At 38.0% G+C, this 19,067-nt stretch overlaps 1 protein-coding gene across 1 annotated transcript in view; it reads left to right on the top strand.

The window, feature by feature from the left end:
* Positions 1-19,067, top strand: part of slc36a1 (solute carrier family 36 member 1) — a 35,224-nt gene that overhangs the window by 4,924 nt on the left and 11,233 nt on the right. Inside the window, exons 6-11 of the mRNA XM_053506305.1 lie at positions 54-143; positions 2,743-2,827; positions 3,247-3,465; positions 5,664-5,762; positions 5,874-6,040; positions 8,194-8,363. Coding sequence (XP_053362280.1) covers positions 54-143; positions 2,743-2,827; positions 3,247-3,465; positions 5,664-5,762; positions 5,874-6,040; positions 8,194-8,363 — 830 coding nt within the window. The remainder of the gene's footprint in view (positions 1-53; positions 144-2,742; positions 2,828-3,246; positions 3,466-5,663; positions 5,763-5,873; positions 6,041-8,193; positions 8,364-19,067) is intronic.

Here is a 19,067-nt window from a genome sequence, read left to right as displayed (position 1 = left end):
CTTAACAAAGTCCTTAAATAAAAAAAAGTTTGATTCACGATTTTCTTTTCTAGGTTAGGGAAGCCATTTCTGTCCTATGGAGAGGCAGTGGAATACGGGATGGAGAATGTGTCTTGGTTAAGAAGGCATTCAGTATGGGGAAGGTGATTATGCATTCATTTTCTATTTTTAACATATGTGTAATTTAAAATATATTATGCTGTTTTGTGTCCTTTAATTTTCGATTTGGTTCTCTTGTGTTGCTATGAATTAGTTGGTAAAATGTTAAGAATCTTAAAGGAATAATTAGGTGAAAAGTCAAAAGAGCACAATTTCCAGCTTATCCCAGGTGTCCTGGATCAGCTAAGACAGATTTGGTAGGATTAGGGTTTAGCCTGCCTGATTTGGCCAACGTGGAATTTTTGAAATGTTGATTCACCAAACTATCTTGTTTAAACGATGATCATAAGTATGATATGATAAAAATAAAAATAAAGTAAGCTTGGTTTTCAGCAGTGTTTTTGGAATTCACACAGTAATGCGGGATTTACAACCTCACCTTTTATGCTTGCGGTTGTAATAAATTTGTATCAGAGTGCCAAAATACCAAAAAAATTATTCTTGCTGAATGGATCTGAGTGCAAAATACACAGACCGTTTGTTTAATGCTGTAAAACCAGATCACACACCCTCATGGTGTTTATTTAGAAAAAAATCAACAAATCGTAGTTTATTAGTGGATTCATCTCTATTACGCACAGTGTCTTGCACTTAGAAGTGTGTATTGTTAGTGTCAGCCAACAAAATAGACAGAGCAGTGGGTGGGCAGATATGAATATGAATCTTGCAGTACAAAGAGAAATTACAGTACTGTATACACAGTAAGCTATTGAGCTATCCCTCATTTCCCCTTGTTAAATTAAAGAAATGGGAGTAAATGTTTTAGCGAAATGCTGCAAAGTCCATAATGGCTATTTAAAAACTGGTTGTTTATGTAACAATCTCAGCAGCAACCTCATTTCTCCTCTCATCTGTTTCAACCAATCAGCATTCAGTATCACCAGTATACTAATCTTTGGCCTGATCATTGCTTGTTCTCCCCGTGCTTGGTGGGTTTCCTCCCACAGTCCAAAGACATGCAGATTAGGCTAGTTTGCTTTCCCAATTTGCCCCCCTACGACCCTGAGGGTATCTGTACCCTCGATGAGTGAGTGAGTGAGTGATATTTTTAATGAAAGCAATCATTACTCATTAAATTTAGAGTGAGAATGATTTACATTTTTTACTATGACTTTAAGGCTACTTTTAATACTTAAGTGCATTTACACGCAAGTACTGTTACTCAAGAGGAAATGTACAGTAAATGGAGGACTTCTACTCTAACTCAAGTACAGGATTTGTGTACTTTGTCCACCACTGCAGACATATAACACTTGGAAAACCACATGACCATGGATTCTAAACCACATCAATACCATGTGATACTGACAGCTAGATAGATAGAGTATTATTTAATCCCAGTATTTTTAAAGGAAATTGTCATAGTAAAGAGGGTTACATATTATACAACATACAAGGAACAAAGTGAAGAATAATATTAAGGCTAGGTTAAAATTAAAACTCTACACTAAGAAAAGGGCGCAAAGTTATTTATATATATATATATATATATACTGTATATATATATATATAGATAGATAGATAGATAGATAGATATCAGGTGGAAATTTGAAAAACAGCACATCAAAGTATAAATATACACATTAAATGATATAAAAAAAAGTCGTTAAATAATATAATTCTGTGTGTACATGATGACTGTATATACAGGTGTGGACTGTATATCCATAAGGTGCACCAACAAGCTGAGAGAATGAAGTGATCATATCAATGCAATGCAGTACCACTTAAAAGTTTGGGATCACTTTTGGGATTACTGTTTTCCAAGGAAACACACACAAAAAATTAGTTTAAATAGCAAAAGAATAAGACATAAGTTAGAAATAATCATTTTGATGGAAATGATAAATGTGTTCTTTGAGCTATTATAAAAAAACAAAACATTTTGCAGCAATTCCAGCTAGCAGACATTGACTTGCTGTCAATTGTTCAAGTTAATCTGATAAGATTTTACCCCATATGTCCTACAGCATCTGCCACAAGATGGAGTGCCTGTGCTGCCACTTCATTACAGTCAGATTTTATATTCTTTTTATATTTATTTATTATATGAATAAAATTATTCGTGAATTGCATTAAAAATTAGTTTTTCTTTGGGAAAACAAAGAAATTTTGTGACCCCAAACTTTTGCACAGTAGTGTATATGACCAGAATTTTAGTGTTGTGAGAGAAGGCGACCCCTCTCCTGGCACAAAGCGGAGCTATTGTAGCAAAAAAATACTATGTATATATATATTAGTGTGTGGGTTTTTTTTTGTCACAGTGTAGCTGGTGTATTCTCTTGCTCCACTGTTTAGCCAGCAGGTTTTGGAGGGGGATGTGATGTGTTCTCTATGATAATTAACAGTTTGTATAGCATTCTTCTCTCCACTACCAACTCCAAACACTTTACTGTGGAAGTCCCCAATATTACAATGACCTTCTTGACGAGTTCATCGATTTTCCTAATAGTCTTTCTAATACTAAAGACTTCGCTAATGTCACCATCATGTCTCATATGATCTATAAAGGATTAAAAATGTGGATGGTGCCTGAATGATCTAAATCACACGAATGCATTTGTATTGTTTCTACGTTGCTAGACGTGTTGTGAATTTGTTCCTGATCATCACTCAGCTGGGCTTCTGCTGTGTGTACTTTGTATTCCTGAGCGACAATGTCAAACAGGTGAGGGACTTCTCAAATTTACTTAGCAGAGCAGTAATTCCCAAAAACATCTACAGTCTCATATTGGTAGTGCATGCTTTTCATGGGTTAAGCCTTTAATGCAAATATTTACTGTGTGTATAACTGTACAGAAACAAATTATGTAAACTATATATATATATATATATATATATATATATAAACTATATATAAAAGTCATCTGATAAGAATTCTGTCCACTCTTATGGCTGTTAAGACTTATTTTTTCTTTTACCACAAGAGGGCTCTAATGTACCGTACATACACAACACTGTTATAAATGTTTATCAGTAGTAATCACTTAACAATTGGTGTATTGTCAAAAATATGTCAATTTATAGACTCCCTTAGTGTGTTTCTTTGAAATGCAGAATTTGACATTAAGTCATACTTTTCTTCAGGTGATTGAGGCAGCCAATGGGACCACATTTGACTGCAACACCAATGAAACTGCAGTGGCTGTTCCCAGCTTTGACTCCCGTATCTACATGGTCATCTTCCTCCCCTTCATCATCATACTGGTGTTCACACGCAATCTCAAGTTCCTGGCTCCTTTCTCCTTCATTGCCAATGTGGTCATGTGTGTCAGCTTGGTGATCATCTATTACTACTGCCTAACGGTAAATACACACACACACACACACACACACACACACACAAGTATGTTCTTTTAAGCTTATAATAGTAATGTTCAAATGCATCAGCATACTTTTCTAAGCTTGACCTGCTTTTTTGATGTTGATCTGGGATTGCTTCAGCTGGTTAATGCTTTACGTAGCAATAAAATGAAGTCAGCTAATGACCTGAAAGTACTGAATGACCTGATTATCCTATCAATGTTTTTTTTTTTCGTTCCTGATGACACGAAGACTCAAACTGTGAAAGAGTGGATTTCATGAGGAATTATTTTCAAACATGATTTGCCCAACTGAAAGTGTTTGGTATGTGTGCTATCAATACAAACCTTGGCCATTATTAAAGGTCTTCTAGGTTTCAGAGGTCCCCCAAACTGTGTCCAGTTTATACGGGTATAGGTATCAGCGCATCTCGATTTTATTTTATTTTATTTTAATACATTTTCTTGAACATTGGTTTCATTTAAGATGATTTGCATATGCCCCATACTGGAGTGTTGTTTAAGTAATACAAGGAAAGCTAAATTATACGTCTCGTCATATTTTTTTGACTGATTTGAAAAATGATCGATTTGTGATCTAAAGCAACAATACGATACTGTGTGTTTTATGATCCACTGCACATCTGTCTGCTATTGCTTTTATATGACAGGTCTTTATAATATATTATCAAGTAAGTGACTTTTCAGATCCATCATGGCCGATTGTTCCATTATTTATGCTCGCTTATTGGAGAAGATCATAATGATGCTATACTCACTTTATTAACATGTCGCGTTTTATTTCAAGTTCTCAACTCTTCTTTTTTTTATTAGACTCATTTAATAACCATTTAAACTAGAAGGTGGAAATTTCAGTTGACATTCCACAGATAAATTATACAGACAAACACATAATACAGTGTGTTTCGGTGCGGTTATGTTAAATCTAAGCAGCCATGGGGGCCTTTTGATTAGTCGAATTAGGGTCCTGGAACTAACCGTTGAATAAATATGTATATTATGTACGTACATACCATAATTTGGCTATGTAGGTATTTAACATTCTAATGCAACCTTAGCATTTCAAAGGTTTCACAATAACTATAATATAATATATTTAGTACAGTATTAAGTGTACACAGGTCACTTTTTTCTGGACAGCTTTCTTCTTTTCTTTTCTCGATTGATTGATATGATGGATTAAAAATTCTACTATAAGCAACAGTTCCTTTTGTTAATGTATTTTACTTTAATTATGGCCTAATGTATTTCACTTTCATTATGGCCTCCTGAGATATGTTGACACGCAGGAAAATATTGAAGCCGTTGTCTTTGAAGTAATCTTTATGGTTTTTCGGCGATGCGTGATTCCTAGTGAATGATCAGGATCAATTCTGCAGTGCAGACATTTTTCCCCTTGTTGAGATTCAAATACAGTACTCACCTTCTACATCCCCCCTAAGCCCCCCCCCCCACCCCAACATGCCACAACACACCAATGACCTTTTCTTCTTATTTGTTATTCAGGTGCTCACATGTGAAGGTTTGACTCTAGCATGTGACAAAGAAAAGACCATAATTGCATGGACTTAGCATGTGGGTGAAAAAGCGCTCTGTTGATCTTTACTGCGTGTTGATCTTCATGGAAAATTAGACCTGTGTCCCTATGCATGGTTTTGGCAGATAAGCCCTAAATGGGGATTACAGTTTAGTAGATAATGTAGAAAAATGAATCCACTATCCCATAAGAGCCCAGACCCATTTCTCTTTTAAGGGAAATTATGGGGGGATATAACCCAGACCGAATAGACCACATGGAACACATTTTAAAAGAGGTTGCACTTTCCCTGACATTAGAAGTGTCTCATCAGAAGTGTTAAATAGGATGAAACTTACCTTATGTATTAGAAAAGAAGCTTTCAAAATAAGTAGTTTTGTCCCATGTGCTACCCAGGAAATGATGCCATAGGTACACAAATTCAAAGACTGTCACTTGAATGCACCAGGATGTCCATAAGTAGTCACTTACAGACTTCATGAGTTAAGGTCAAGGATAAAACTGTGACACATCCCATTGGGCTACTAGTCAGCTGTTCAGAATCTAGCACAATTTAGAATACTTTTTGTTTTCATCCGGGACTGCTGTAATTGTTTTTTTTTCATGCTTACCTGACTAACTCTGATTAAATTTTTTCTTCTTAGCACATTCCACACCCTGTCAGCCTTCCGTTGGTTGGAAAAGCTGTGGACTATCCTTTGTTTTTTGGAACTGCTATATTTGCCTTTGAAGGAATCGGTGTGGTGAGTGTTCATGTCCATGTTAGGACTTTAAATCCAGTATCGTTATAGAGTTACTTCACTAACCAAGTAGTAGGTTGTTTTAACAGTTTAGTCTCATGTCTGAACCCACAGGTTCTGCCGCTAGAGAACAAGATGCAGAAACCGCAGAACTTCAACAATGTGCTGTACTTGGGAATGGGTATCGTCACCATGCTGTACATATCCCTCGGCACTATCGGGTACATCTGCTTCGGCGGACGCATAGGGGGCAGCATCACGCTTAACTTACCAGACTGCTGGTAAGAGTCATTCACACTTTTTTTTTTTTTTTTTTGCATTTTCCCCAATAAACTGACTTTTCCTTCTTCTTTTTCTCTGGACCTTCAGTGACTTATCACGGTCACATGCTCCATTTCTCGCATGCTAAAATAAAAGCGATTGCGTTGGCAGAATGCCACCTTTTGTCTCCTGGAATGTTTTTTGTATTTAAATCTTCTCAAGGCTCTACTGTATATGTTCCTTGATATTATGCTTTATGGTCTAGGCATGCAAAAGACCATCGGCTGAGTGGGTTTTCAGGTGGTGAAGGCAAACAGATTTAAACTGTTTGATCAGTTTCTGTAATTTGTATGAGTGCGCCAGCTGCTAGCTCTCTATAATCGAGTTCGACAGCATAGGCAGGAGGTTGCTGTCAGCCTCTCTCCAGTCAACTGCGCCAGCGTGTGGTCTAAACAGATCAGTGAGAATGAAGCTGACCAGAATAGCTTTTGCAAAACCTCAGCACGTTGCTCGAAACACAGTAACACTTTTGCAGTCCTGTCCATGTGCTGTTCTCTACAGGGGATGATAAAGATGAAAGCTGTGTGCCAGTTATACAGGCAGAGGCAGAGATGGTAGTGAAATCTTGGATGAACTTATGATAATATTAACGAGCAGGCTTAATTCTGTGTTTCTTTTGTGTTCATATTCCACACTCACTCATCATCTACATCGCTTTATCCTGTATTCGGGGTCGCGGGTGGCCTGGATCCTATCCCAGGAGACTTGGGGCACGAGCCGGGGTACACCCTGGACAGGGTGCTAATCCATCGAAAGGCACACACTCGTTCACACACTATGGGCAATTTGGGAATGCCAATTAGCCTAACCTACATGTCTTTGGACTGTGGGAGGAAACCCACCAAGCATGGGGAGAACATGCAAACTCCACGCAGAGACGGAAATCAAGCCTGGCCGGGAATTGAATTAGGACCCTTGTCATGCAAGGCGACAGTGCTAACCACTACACCACCGTGCCCCCTGTATTCATATTCCTGCTCATCAAAAAGATTTAATTATTAAAGGTCAGATTTTTCATAAATCAATAAGAGCTAATTTACATAAATGTAATGGGTTATAACATAATACATACACTGATCTGCCATAAGTTTATGATCTAATAATGTGTAGATTCCGTTTTCTTTGTCGCCAAAAGCTCTGACATGTGGAGTCATGGAGCTCTAAATGCTGTGCTATGGTATCTTATGTGATAAGCCATCAGAAGCAGATCCTTTAAGTCCATAAGGTTCAGCATTTGTTCAGCACATCCCACAGATAATTATGCATTATCCTGGTAAAGGAGGCCAAACCAATCAGTGTTTAGGTACATAGAACAATGTTTAGGTAGGTGGAACGTCTCAAAGTTACAGTACATCCACATGAAAGGCAGGATCGGAGCTTTCTGAGCAGAACATTGACCAAAGCTTTTGGCGGTAAACACGGGTCAGCATGAGCACCCTGACCAATCTGTGGCTATACAGCCCCATGTGCAGCAAACTGTAATCCACCGAGTTAATGGCCCCCTAATGGTGTGTGGGCAGTTTGAAAAGATCCTGGTGTCACGCAGCTCAGAGGAAGCACCAGATAGCCTTCATATTCCTGCTTGGTAGATGTTGACTCATTTTTAGTCCGATTTTTAAGGTTTTACTGTCCTTTAACCTGGAACACTTAAAAGTCGGAATCTTGTTCCCTTGTGCAGTTTTAGATAAAATGTAAAAGTTATTAAATAGTCAATGTTATATTTTTTGGACTATTAAAAATATTGGCATATGCTGCCAAAACAGAAAATGAAAATATTGGCCAAAAATATAAAAAATGTATGCATCTGTGCTTTAAATGTGATCTTACATAATATGCACTGGATTGTATAATTGGCTTTAAAAGTCCTTTTTTCCTGTTTCTTTATGATCTAAAACTTTTTTTAAATAATTTTTTTATGGACTGCACTGGCTAATTGAAGCTTCACACTATTGATTCATTAAAGGTTTAGTCAAGTTGTCTGAGCAACTCCTTGAATGTGCAATAGAAGCCATGTCCCGTAAGTTGGCAGGTTTTTGGTTAGTAGCTTATTTGCTCTGGGATTTACTCAACCTGATTTTCCGAATGTGTTGTTTTTATGTGTGTTCTTCTGTAGGATGTATCAGGCTGTGAAGCTGCTGTACTCATTTGGGATTTTTATCACGTATGCTCTGCAATTCTACGTGCCAGCTGAAATCCTCATTCCCCCGGCAGTGGCGAGGGTCAGGCCCAAGTGGGCACTGCTTGTGGACCTCAGCATTCGCGTGGGCCTCGTCCTACTTACATGTAAGCCAAAATAATAATAATAAAAAATACACCACTACAAATTAAGAAGCTTATCACATTCATACCTCATAAAACTCTACATGTATGATGCCTGTTTGTGGCGACCTGTGAAGTCCTGCCCCACGTGGTTGTGGATGAATTCTGGAAAACTGACCCCAAAAAACAAAAAAATACAAAATTGAAATCTTAATTACTTTTCAATTCAGACATATGCATGATCTCATTTCTGAATGATGACGATTCACTTGCATGTATTTTTCCTGTTTTCACAAAATGCTGCATTCACATGTCCACTTATTTACTTGACATATGCAATCCCAGATTGCTACAGTATACTAGTCATGCCAATTGGTCACACGTGCACAGTGTAATGCAAAACAGCATTAGGTCACCAAGCAGGCCAGAGATTACCGAAAGAAACTCAATCTTTTTCAAAGTTTTTGAAAGTTAAACACATGTCAAAGCATGGGTCAACTGTAGTCTTTAAAGATCTCCTTATGGTTTAGGAGATATCTAGCATAATAGTGGTTGTATAATACACAACAACTAAAATTGAATGTCTTCAAATGTCAGTTGTGCGATGTTTAGCTGATAATTCATGGTGTGACTGTAAGAGAGTTCTCAGCAGGGTGCTGTCCGTTTCAGTTTGCACTGTGTGTGAGTATCGTCTGATGTAAATGAAACGACATCCTCCGGAGAACACAAGAAATTGTGCTGCCGAGCAATTAGCATATCACATGCACTTTGTTACTGTTCTTACAACCATTCTGTACTCCACATAAAACAATTTTTAGGAGCTTCAAAAGATGACAATAACTGTGATCATGTTTTATTATTTTTTTTTTTTCTTTTGGGGGGGGGGGGGGGGGTATGAACTTTTCACATGGGGTTTGGAATTGGCTATATATGGTCCATATTAAATGCCCATACCCCAGCCACTGGAAGCAATGGGAGGGTTGCATCAGGAAGGGCATCCGGCATAAAATGTGTGCCGAACAGATGGTCCGCTGTGGCGACCCCTTGATCGGAGCAGCCGAAAGACTAAAAACATTGTTATTGGAAGGCGGTATGATGCTTTCAGCCTCCAGAACTGTTTTTGTGCCTCAGTTTTCTTTGCTGTTCCGTTTCCATTCCCTTGAATAACCTTGAAGTGGGGGGGAATTACAGCGTGAGACTTGTAAAGGGAAATAAAAAAACCTAATTATTTGCATCTTAGGACATTCTGCATGGACTTTTTAAAATTTTTTAACTTGGCATAAACTGACCAAAATTTAAACATGGCCATTTGAGTATGAAAATGAGTTTTGGGATTGAACGGCTAAATTGCTGGGAGTGGGAGCACTGATTGTAGGTCAGGAGCCTGAATCTTATTTATATGAATTGTAAGTTGTTTTGAAGTCTGTTGCTTATTGTGGAGGACTTTAAGTTGAAAGAGGAGTCTTTTCTAATCAAAACTTGGTGCTACTACAAAATTGAAATTAGTAAAAGGTCACTAGTAGCCATTGCAAACTCAAGTTGCCTTACATTTGCAGTACATTTATATGGAAATAAAAAAGAGGGTGAACAGAACATTCTCTCTAACTTCATGTCCTCTCTCAATGCATCCATAAATCTCCTCTTTGGTCTTCCCCTAGACCTCCTGCCTAGCAGTTCCAACCTCAGCATCCTTCTACCGATATATTCACCATCTCTCCTCTGAACATATCCATCCTTGTCACTCCCAAAGAGAACCTCAACACCTTCAGCTCTGCTACCTCCAACTCTGCCTCCTGTTTTTTCTTCAGTGTCACTGTCTCTAAGCCGTAGAGCATCGCTGGTCTCACCACTGTCCTGTACACCTTTCCTTTAATTTTCACTGATACTCTTTTATCGCACAACACAACTGACACTTTTTTTCCACCCATTCTAACCTGCTTTCACCTGCTTTAAACACTCTCCGTTGCTCTGAACCGTTGACCCTAGGTACTTAAAATCCTGCACCTTCTTTACCTCTGCTCCCTGTAGCCTCACCGTTCCTCTTGGGTTCCTCTCATTCACACACATGTATTCCGTCTTGCTGCGGCTAACCTTCATTCCTCTGCTTTCCAGAGCATACCTCCACGTCCCCAAATTTTCCTCCACCTGTTCCCTGCTCTTGCTACAAAACACAATGTCATCTGCAAACACCATAATCCATGGAGACTATTACAAATTGCCTCATCTGTCATCCTGTCCATCACCAGAGCAAACAAAAAGGGGCTTAGAGCCGATCCTTGATGCAGACCCACCTCCACCTTGAACTCTTCTGTCACACCTACAGCACATCTCACCACTGCCTTACAGCTCTCATACATGTCCTGCACCACTCTAACATACTTCTCTGCCACTCCAGACTTCCTCATACAACACCACAGCTCCTCTCTCGGCACCCCGTTGTACGCCTTCTCTAAATCTACAATGACACAATGCAACTCTTTATTATCTTCTCTGTACTTCTCCCCCAGCATCCTCAAAGCAAATACTGCGTCTAATGTACTCTTTCTAGGCATAAAACCATATTGCTGCTCACAAATGCTCACCTTGGCTCCTCCATTCCTCTGGAATCCTCTTACTCTCCAAGATCTTGTTAAACAAACTAGTCAGAAAATCCTGCCACCTCTCTTAAGCACTTCCATACCTTTACAGGTATGTCATTAGGACCAACAGCCTTTCCACTCTTTAACAGAACATTCTCAAAAATAGGAACAGCAACAGATTAACCGGGTTGTAATACAATGCAACTATGAAACCACTAGGGGGAAGTAGGCACTGCGTGATGGGTCAAGTGGTACAGGTCAAAGTTTTTGTAGCAATAAATGATAGATTATTGATTAAGATCCTTACACATGTGGTAAATATTGAATTTTAATGCTGGAGTTAATCCTTCATCAACATGGATTATATTTTCGTTAGCATTCATTTTACTATCAAAATAAATATATTGACAAAATGTCCAGGCATGCCTTGTAATTGCAAATTTTAAATGATACATGATCGTTATTCACTGAAAGATAGAATAGGCATTATTGAAATCCAAAGCACTACTGTATACCGAGATAACAAACTAGGTGTAACAAAAGAGAAAAAAAAGGTTCTTGGACAGTAGCTTAAATCAATATTTCCAACTTTTAAAAGAATCTTTTTTTATGAGAACTTGTGCTCTCTTTGTGCATTCTAGAGCATCCTATTATGAAATATACACTACCTGTATGGATTGGGATGTTTTAAAAAAAGATAGAGTACAAACAGAGTACTTTCATCTCTACTTCAGGATTTATTTTATTAAGTAAATAATTTGGCATGCCAGAACTTGACATATATTTGACTGGTCAAGCATACAGAATATTCTGGTCCAGATGTACTGCTTACTGCGATTAATACAATTCAGTTTTATTTGTATAGCGCTTTTAACAATGGTCATTGTTGCAAAGCAGCTTTACAGAATCAAAATTATGGAATTGTGTATAAAATGTGAAAAGATGTGTCTGAATCAAAATAATCAGATTGTCCCTGATGAGCAAGCTGAGGGCGACGGTGGCAATGGGGGACTAGGAAGAAACCTTGAAAGGAACCAGACTCAACGGGGAGCCCATCCTCATTTGGGTGATAACAGATAGCTTAAATTGTTTTGCAGTCATACTGTGTTAAGTTCAAGATGAGATCCTTATTAAGTTATATTAAGTTATAATGAAGTCCGGTTTGTTATTGTAGACTTAGGTAAAATGTAGGAAATTTCTCAGATAAGTCCTCAGAAACTAGCTGCCTGCATCAACCGTGTATCCTAGTAAAGCGGAACCATCCCTAATGATCGAGGGGTACCTATCCGACAAGATCTCCATGTAGAAGCGGTGCGCCAGTATGAGTCAGACAGATCCAGAGGTCAGAGGGGGACTGGATCACTGGAAGCTCAGCAGCGGCATGTGTAGCTCGACAGAGAGGGAGAGAGAGAGAGAGAGAGAGGAGGAGAAACGAGAAGAGAAAGAGAAATAACAGTTAGGTATGGTCACAGTCACAAAATCTATATGGCGACCCTATATTTAGTGCAAAGTGCAAGCGGGGACTTCGGCAGGATTAACTATGACAGCTCAACTAAAAGGGAGAGCCAGAAGCAAACACAGACATAAAGGCTCCCTGGGATTTAAAGCAACCAGTCACTTCACCATCAATAAACCTGAGTGATCAATGAAAGTGGGGGAAGACAGCATCTAAACGTACCAGTTCACCATTATACTCTACACCCATGAGTCCCCCTGATCTGCTTTACCTTTACCTAAGGCAAATCTATTTAAAAAAATGTTTGGCTAAATAAATAGGTGTTTAGCCTAGACTTAAACACTAAAACTGTGTCTGAGTCCTGAACATTAATTCTATAACGTTAAGGCTTTGTAAGAAAAAGCTATAGTTTTGATTGAAGTAGGTGTGGCAGATCATAATGTATTGTGGCACTAGACCATTTAATGCTTTATAGCTCAAAAGTAGTATTTTAAATTCGTAGTTCATTTAAATTTAAGTTCATAGTTGAACAACCAGACAGTAAGGCGTTACAGTATTCCAACCTAGAGAGGACAAAGGCATGAAAAACATTTTCTGCATCGCTTAGTAACAATATATTCCTTATCTTGGCAATATTTCTGAAATCAAAGATAGGAGATCTACATGAGCTTCAAATTAGGATTCATTCTGTGTAAAAAGCATCGTTATGTGTCAGAAAACAAATCTTTTATCACATTTTTTAAAGCCATAGTTAATCCTCCCAAAATGAAATAGTAAAGTGGCAAATATTTACTAGTTTATCCATCTTTGTCTAAGTCAGTTTTGTTAAATGAAATGGTATATCAGCCATGTTGATGCTGTCCACACCATTTTCCTCACACAAGATTGTTTTTTAAAACCTCTTATATTCAATAACTCACTTCTTCTTAATTGCTGAGCTTTATGGCATCTTTAGTTTATTTTCATTTACAAGGGTGAGTTGATAATTACCGCACTTCAGATAATTTTTTCAGTTTGCATGATGAGCTAGTGCCATTAGCCAATTGCCTTGGTGCTATTTCAAACACCCTATGTGCAAATTTCATAACTCCACCCACATTCCATATGTATGTAGATAATATTACCAGAATCAAATACCTTGAATTGTGAGCATAATTGGTTCCAGAAATGTGCTTGTAATCCAAAGCATTCATGTATCAAAAGCGAATTTGGAAATAATAGAAACAACCCAAAAATATTCACAGAAAAATTATTAACACAAAATAAAAAGTAAAAACAATTAAACAAATTTAACTTGCACTTTACTTTTAAAATGAATCGTAGCTGGTGTGAGTGAGAGGAGGACGGGAGGGGGTGATTGTGTAGGACGGCACGCACACTAACTGATTCACTATTGATACTGCTGTCTGGCTCACTAGAAACTTTTACTTTTTGTGTGACTTATCTAACCTGGAACCTATCTAATGACACTAGCTTTTCACTTGCGGAAATGTGACATTGCATTGTCATGGACAAAATAAACAAACAAACAAAAAAAAAGCTTTACACAGACACACACACACGGTCACAATGTTATCGTAAACAGTCACGCACGTACAAAAGTATTGACTCGCCTGCCTTCACATGCATATGAACTTGAGTAACATCCAATTCTTAATCCATAGGGTTTAATATGATGTTTGCCCACCCTTTGTAGCTGTAACAGCTTCAACTCTTCTGGGAAGGTTTTCCACAAGGTGTGTTTATGGGAATGTTTAACCATTCTTCCAGAAGCGCATTTGTGAGGTCAGACATTGATGTTGGTTGAAAAAGCCTGGCTCACAGTTTCTGCTCTAATTCATTCCAAAAGTGTTTTATTAGGTTGAGGTCAGGACTCTGTGCAGGCCATTCAAGTTCTCCCACACCAAACTCGCTCATCCATGTCTTTATGGACCTTGCATTGTGCACTGGTACGCAGTCATGTTAGAACTGGTGTGGGGTTGTTTTTTCTGGAGTTGGGCTTGGCCCCTTAGTTTCAGTGAAAGGAACTCACAATGCTTCAGCATTCCAAGACATTTTGGACAATTTTGAGCTTCCAACTTTGTGGGAACAGTTTGGGGATGGCCCCTTCCTGTTCCAAAATAACTGCGCACCAGTGTACAAGGTAAAGTCCATAAAGACACGGATAAGCAAGTTTGGAATGGAAGATCTAGACTGGCCAACTCATTAAAGCAGACTATGAAACTGATTGGTTACATAGACATGGTAGCACAAACCCCTTGATAACTTAAAAAAAACCTAACTAGTTCTAATCCTGTATAAGCAAATGATTATAGGAATGTGTTTTCTCTCATGCATGACTTGATATCTAAGCTGTGTGCTAAATTACAAAGCCAAGACAGCGGGAAAAGTTTCTAAGAGACCACATTTTATATAACACAAATTTTGTGCACTTTAAAAACTTCTTTCAATCATTAAACTAAAGTCTTAATATCTTTTATACCCTAAGGAATGGTTTGTCATTAAAAAACCTCCACACAAAATGAAGAAAAAAAGAAGAAAAAAAATTCCTCATCATATGTGTGAACATTCAAAGTCTAATAACAGTACTGCGAGTTTATCAGGCTCAGCAAAGTCTGAAACCGGCATCAAACACCAAAGGCGCTCCACTGCATTAATCATTAGAAAGGGCTGCTTTGAGCTTCCTTTTTTCTTTATGGAAATGAAAGAGGGAGGAGGGGAGGGTATGTACGCTGGCATGTACTGCAGGATGCTCAGATCTTCGGAGAAAAGCCACAGGGCTTCATCTGGTGTGTGTGGAACTGGAGCAATGTTCACACCTCAAATGATCGCAAATGTACAATAAAGGGAAATCAAACCCAGTGCAGAGAAACAGAGAACTTTTAAGAAAATGCACATCAGAAAAAAGTGCAATGATCAGTTTTGTTCCTGCAAATCCTGCCTATGCAGCACACAGCATTTACGGAAGATTATCCGCCCTTCAATTACTGAATCAAGAAACCAATTCCAAATATTACCCAGTGGTGGAAAGTAACGAATTACACTTACTCGCGTTACTGTAATTGAGTAGTTTTTTTGTGTACGTCTACTTTTAGAGTAGTAGTTTTTAAGATCTGTAATTTTACTTTTACTTAAGTATGTTTTGTTTGAAGTATTTAAAAGTATTAAAATTAAAGTATTATGAAGTAATAAAATATTTTAAAATCATATTCGCTACAGAGTTAAAATAAATAAATAAATGTCAATGAAAAATAATACAAATAATGCAAAGAGGAAAGAAATTGCACCCCGGAAACCACTGCACTGATTGATTGATGGTTCGTAGAGAATAAACGTGCTAAATTCATAAGAATGATGGAGACGGACAAAACAGATGTCAGTGATGCAGATCCAGCTGGAAGCAAAATATTTAAGCGACCACTTTGATTTTAAGCACAAGAAAGGCAACAGCGTTATTATGCTAAAGTGTTCATTTAATTAAAAACAACTAGTTTGAGATTTAGTTTTGAATTACACTAGAATCCCCCATCCCACCCCTGCTGTTAAAAAAAGTAACTCAGTAATTTGAACTCTAGTAAACTTTGCATGAGCTACTTTTTACTTTTGCTTGTGTTTAGACTGGTAACTTTACTTGTACTTCAGTAAAATTTCCCTGAAGTAACAGTACTTTTACCTGAGTACATAATTTTATCACTCTTTCCACCTCTGATATTACCTATATGCACATATAACTTAGTTAGTCTAAGCTTAGTTATTTTGTGTTCAATGACAAATATGCCCTGTCTAGTAAAATTGGCACATTGTCACAAATAAATTCAGATTATAGTAGTAATGGTAATGGCAGTGGCAATAGGAAAACTCATGTAGAACAACATTAGGAAAAAGTGTGGACAGGAAAAGAAAACGGTGGCAAAAGATCTTTTATGAGGAAGGATAGAGACTGGCTGTGGATAAGAGTTTAGCATTCCTTGTGTATTTATCAGTTGCTTTCCAGCAGACACACAATCAGGATGCTGTGAGTAAACTACTCCTCTCTCTCACACTTGGTCTTTATCGTTCCCTGGCTTTGAAACCGATAAGCACTAATTAAATTGCCATATTTTGATCATGTGTGACGAGAGATCGTCCCAATCTTTCCTGGTGCTTGCATCTGTCACCACAGAAACCCGTCCTCTTCCTAGTGAAGGTGCATAGTAGGAGTTATTTAAAGTGTATGCTATAAAGGCAAACGGTACTGCATGTGTTAAAAGGATGGTCAGTATCAGTGAACTGTAAATAAGAGTCATATGAGCACAGGACAGTAGTTTTGATCATAGCAGCGGTTATGTAGAAGTCTACAGTATGCTGGTGAGAATTCTTAACACAAATTAAGTGTAATCCTAATGGCTTCCCATAATCATAGTCACATTTAGCGCAGATAATAGGATGACTGAGGAAATATCACCAGGTGTACTGAAGAGCAAGTTTCCTTATAAAAAGCTTTTACATGGAATAGAGGAAGTATTTTTACAAGAATACATTAAATGTAAGATGTGGAAACGGTGGCTCAGGCGGCTAAGACTCTACGTTGTTGATTATTGGATTTGAAGATCTGGGTTCGGGCCTCGCTGTTGGTGGGTTGCCACAACCCATACCACCCAGCCACTGCATGTAATGCCGGCCCTATTCGGGAGATAAAACATTTGTTCAAGGTTGATGTTTGAGATATTATAACATTTCATAGCGCAGTGGTAAAGCGCTCGCCCTATCATCCAGGGATCGTTGGTTCGAACCCCAGGTGATGCTTTGTTCCTCTCACAGCCGGATGCACAGAGAGAGCTGATTGGCCGAGCTCTCTCAGAGGGGAGCGATGAGAGGTACTTGTGCTCCCACATTATTCACGGCTCTACAGCCAATCAGGGGCGTCTGTGAGCTCGCGCACGCAGAAGGAGCGGCTAGCGCTTTCCTCCGAGTGTGTTACTCCGCCCCTAATGGTGCGTGAGCAAGCAGTTCGAAAAGATGCGGTCGGCTGACGTCACGCGGTTCGGAGGAAACACGGGATAGTCTTCGCCCTCCCGACTGAGTGGTAGTAGTAGCCTTAATGTGGGAGCCCCCTAGTGACGGGGATGAATTGGCCACGACTAAAATAGGGGAGAAAATTGGAAAAAAAAAAAAAAAAAAAAAACATTGCATACTTTGTTTCCTATAACTTTGTCATGCATTTCTTTATTCCAACATTGACCCTTTTATAATACAAGTAAATCTGAGTATTTTAAAATTACGATTAATCATGGACTATGACTGTGATTAACTAGATAAAAAATTTTCATTGATTGACAGCACAAATTTATACCCAGTATTATTATGAAATTATAACACAAACTATTGCTGAACTATATACTGTTAGACACTAAAATAATTTGTAGATAAATGTTTACTTTTGCTTAAATGGTGGTAATTCAGACATAATAAAATATGAAATATTAATCTTAATGGAATTATAATTTAGAAATAAAAAAATATACACTGATCATAAATTACTTTAAAACCATTAACATTAAAACAATAAAAGTTTTCAGTTCCCTTGGGCTGAATATACCCCCAACATTTTCTTTTTTTCTTTTCTTTTCTTTTGTTTAAATCTGACAGCAGATTAAGGTCTAACAAACAGCAACCCCATCATAGGAAAGTCGATGCTCTTATCACATTATTCTATTAAGCGAAATTACTACGCTGCATCCAGTTCAAAATCATATGCTTATATTAATTTTAAAGTTATATTAATTTTATTTTACGTAAATGTAATTTTTAAAGCAGGTTATTTTCCACTGGGCTAAATAAGCATTTATGGCATGTGTGGCAGAACCTAAAGTGGGTCCTGAAGTGTTCTATTCCCCTTAACCCATAGCAAATCCCTAGATTACAGATAAATTCTTATTGACTCTTTTTTTAAATTATTTATACTTACATTTAATGTTATTGAAGACAAGTTCCATCTTGCTTATAGCTGTATCTGGATTTTTTTCCTCCTTCTCTATACACTATACTGCAATAAATGTGACTTTTCATAACGATGCCATGGCGAATATGTGCCATATTGAAAGCAAAGGTCAGTCCAACAAAATTGGAGTGTGTGACATTTTTTTTTTTTTTGGCCAGGCAGTTTAGGCAGGAGGATGATTTATTAATAGGTACCATTTAATTTCTTTCATGGAAATAAGGTTGGTGGAACATTTTTTGTGGCACCATCCATTCTCCCTGCAGGAAGTATTCTTGGCTCCTGTAGACCTTTGAGTATGTGTAGTCTGTTGATGAAAAGCAGAAGAGACACTGCCTCTTGTCATGTAGTTTATCCTGTATTCTGCTGTCACCACTGGCAAAACAGTGATTGTTAAGCTCCTGGGACGTAGTAAGTCATTTGCCCTGGAGCAGCTTGACTGGCCTATGGTAGATTTCTCCTTTTGGCACATCTTGGTGCCATTCAGCCATGTACTGTATGGATATAAAGCAGATGACCTAAAACTAGAGCGACAATAATGCCACATAAGAACAGGTGAACATCACTGAAATGGGGAAGAGAAGTGTTCTCATTTTGGTTGTTTTAAAGGTTAGGGTTAGGATGTGCTTGTGTGCAAGTGTGTTGTCTCTGTGTGTACTACAAATCATGCCAGAGCAGGTTGAAACAGCCAGTGAAATAAGAAAATAATTGCCAGA

This window comes from Clarias gariepinus, chromosome 10 (assembly GCF_024256425.1).
Source record: "Clarias gariepinus isolate MV-2021 ecotype Netherlands chromosome 10, CGAR_prim_01v2, whole genome shotgun sequence".
NCBI classification, from domain to species: domain Eukaryota; kingdom Metazoa; phylum Chordata; class Actinopteri; order Siluriformes; family Clariidae; genus Clarias; species Clarias gariepinus.
Note: the sequence above shows the minus strand (reverse complement) of the source record. Positions and strands in the feature narration are given on the sequence as shown.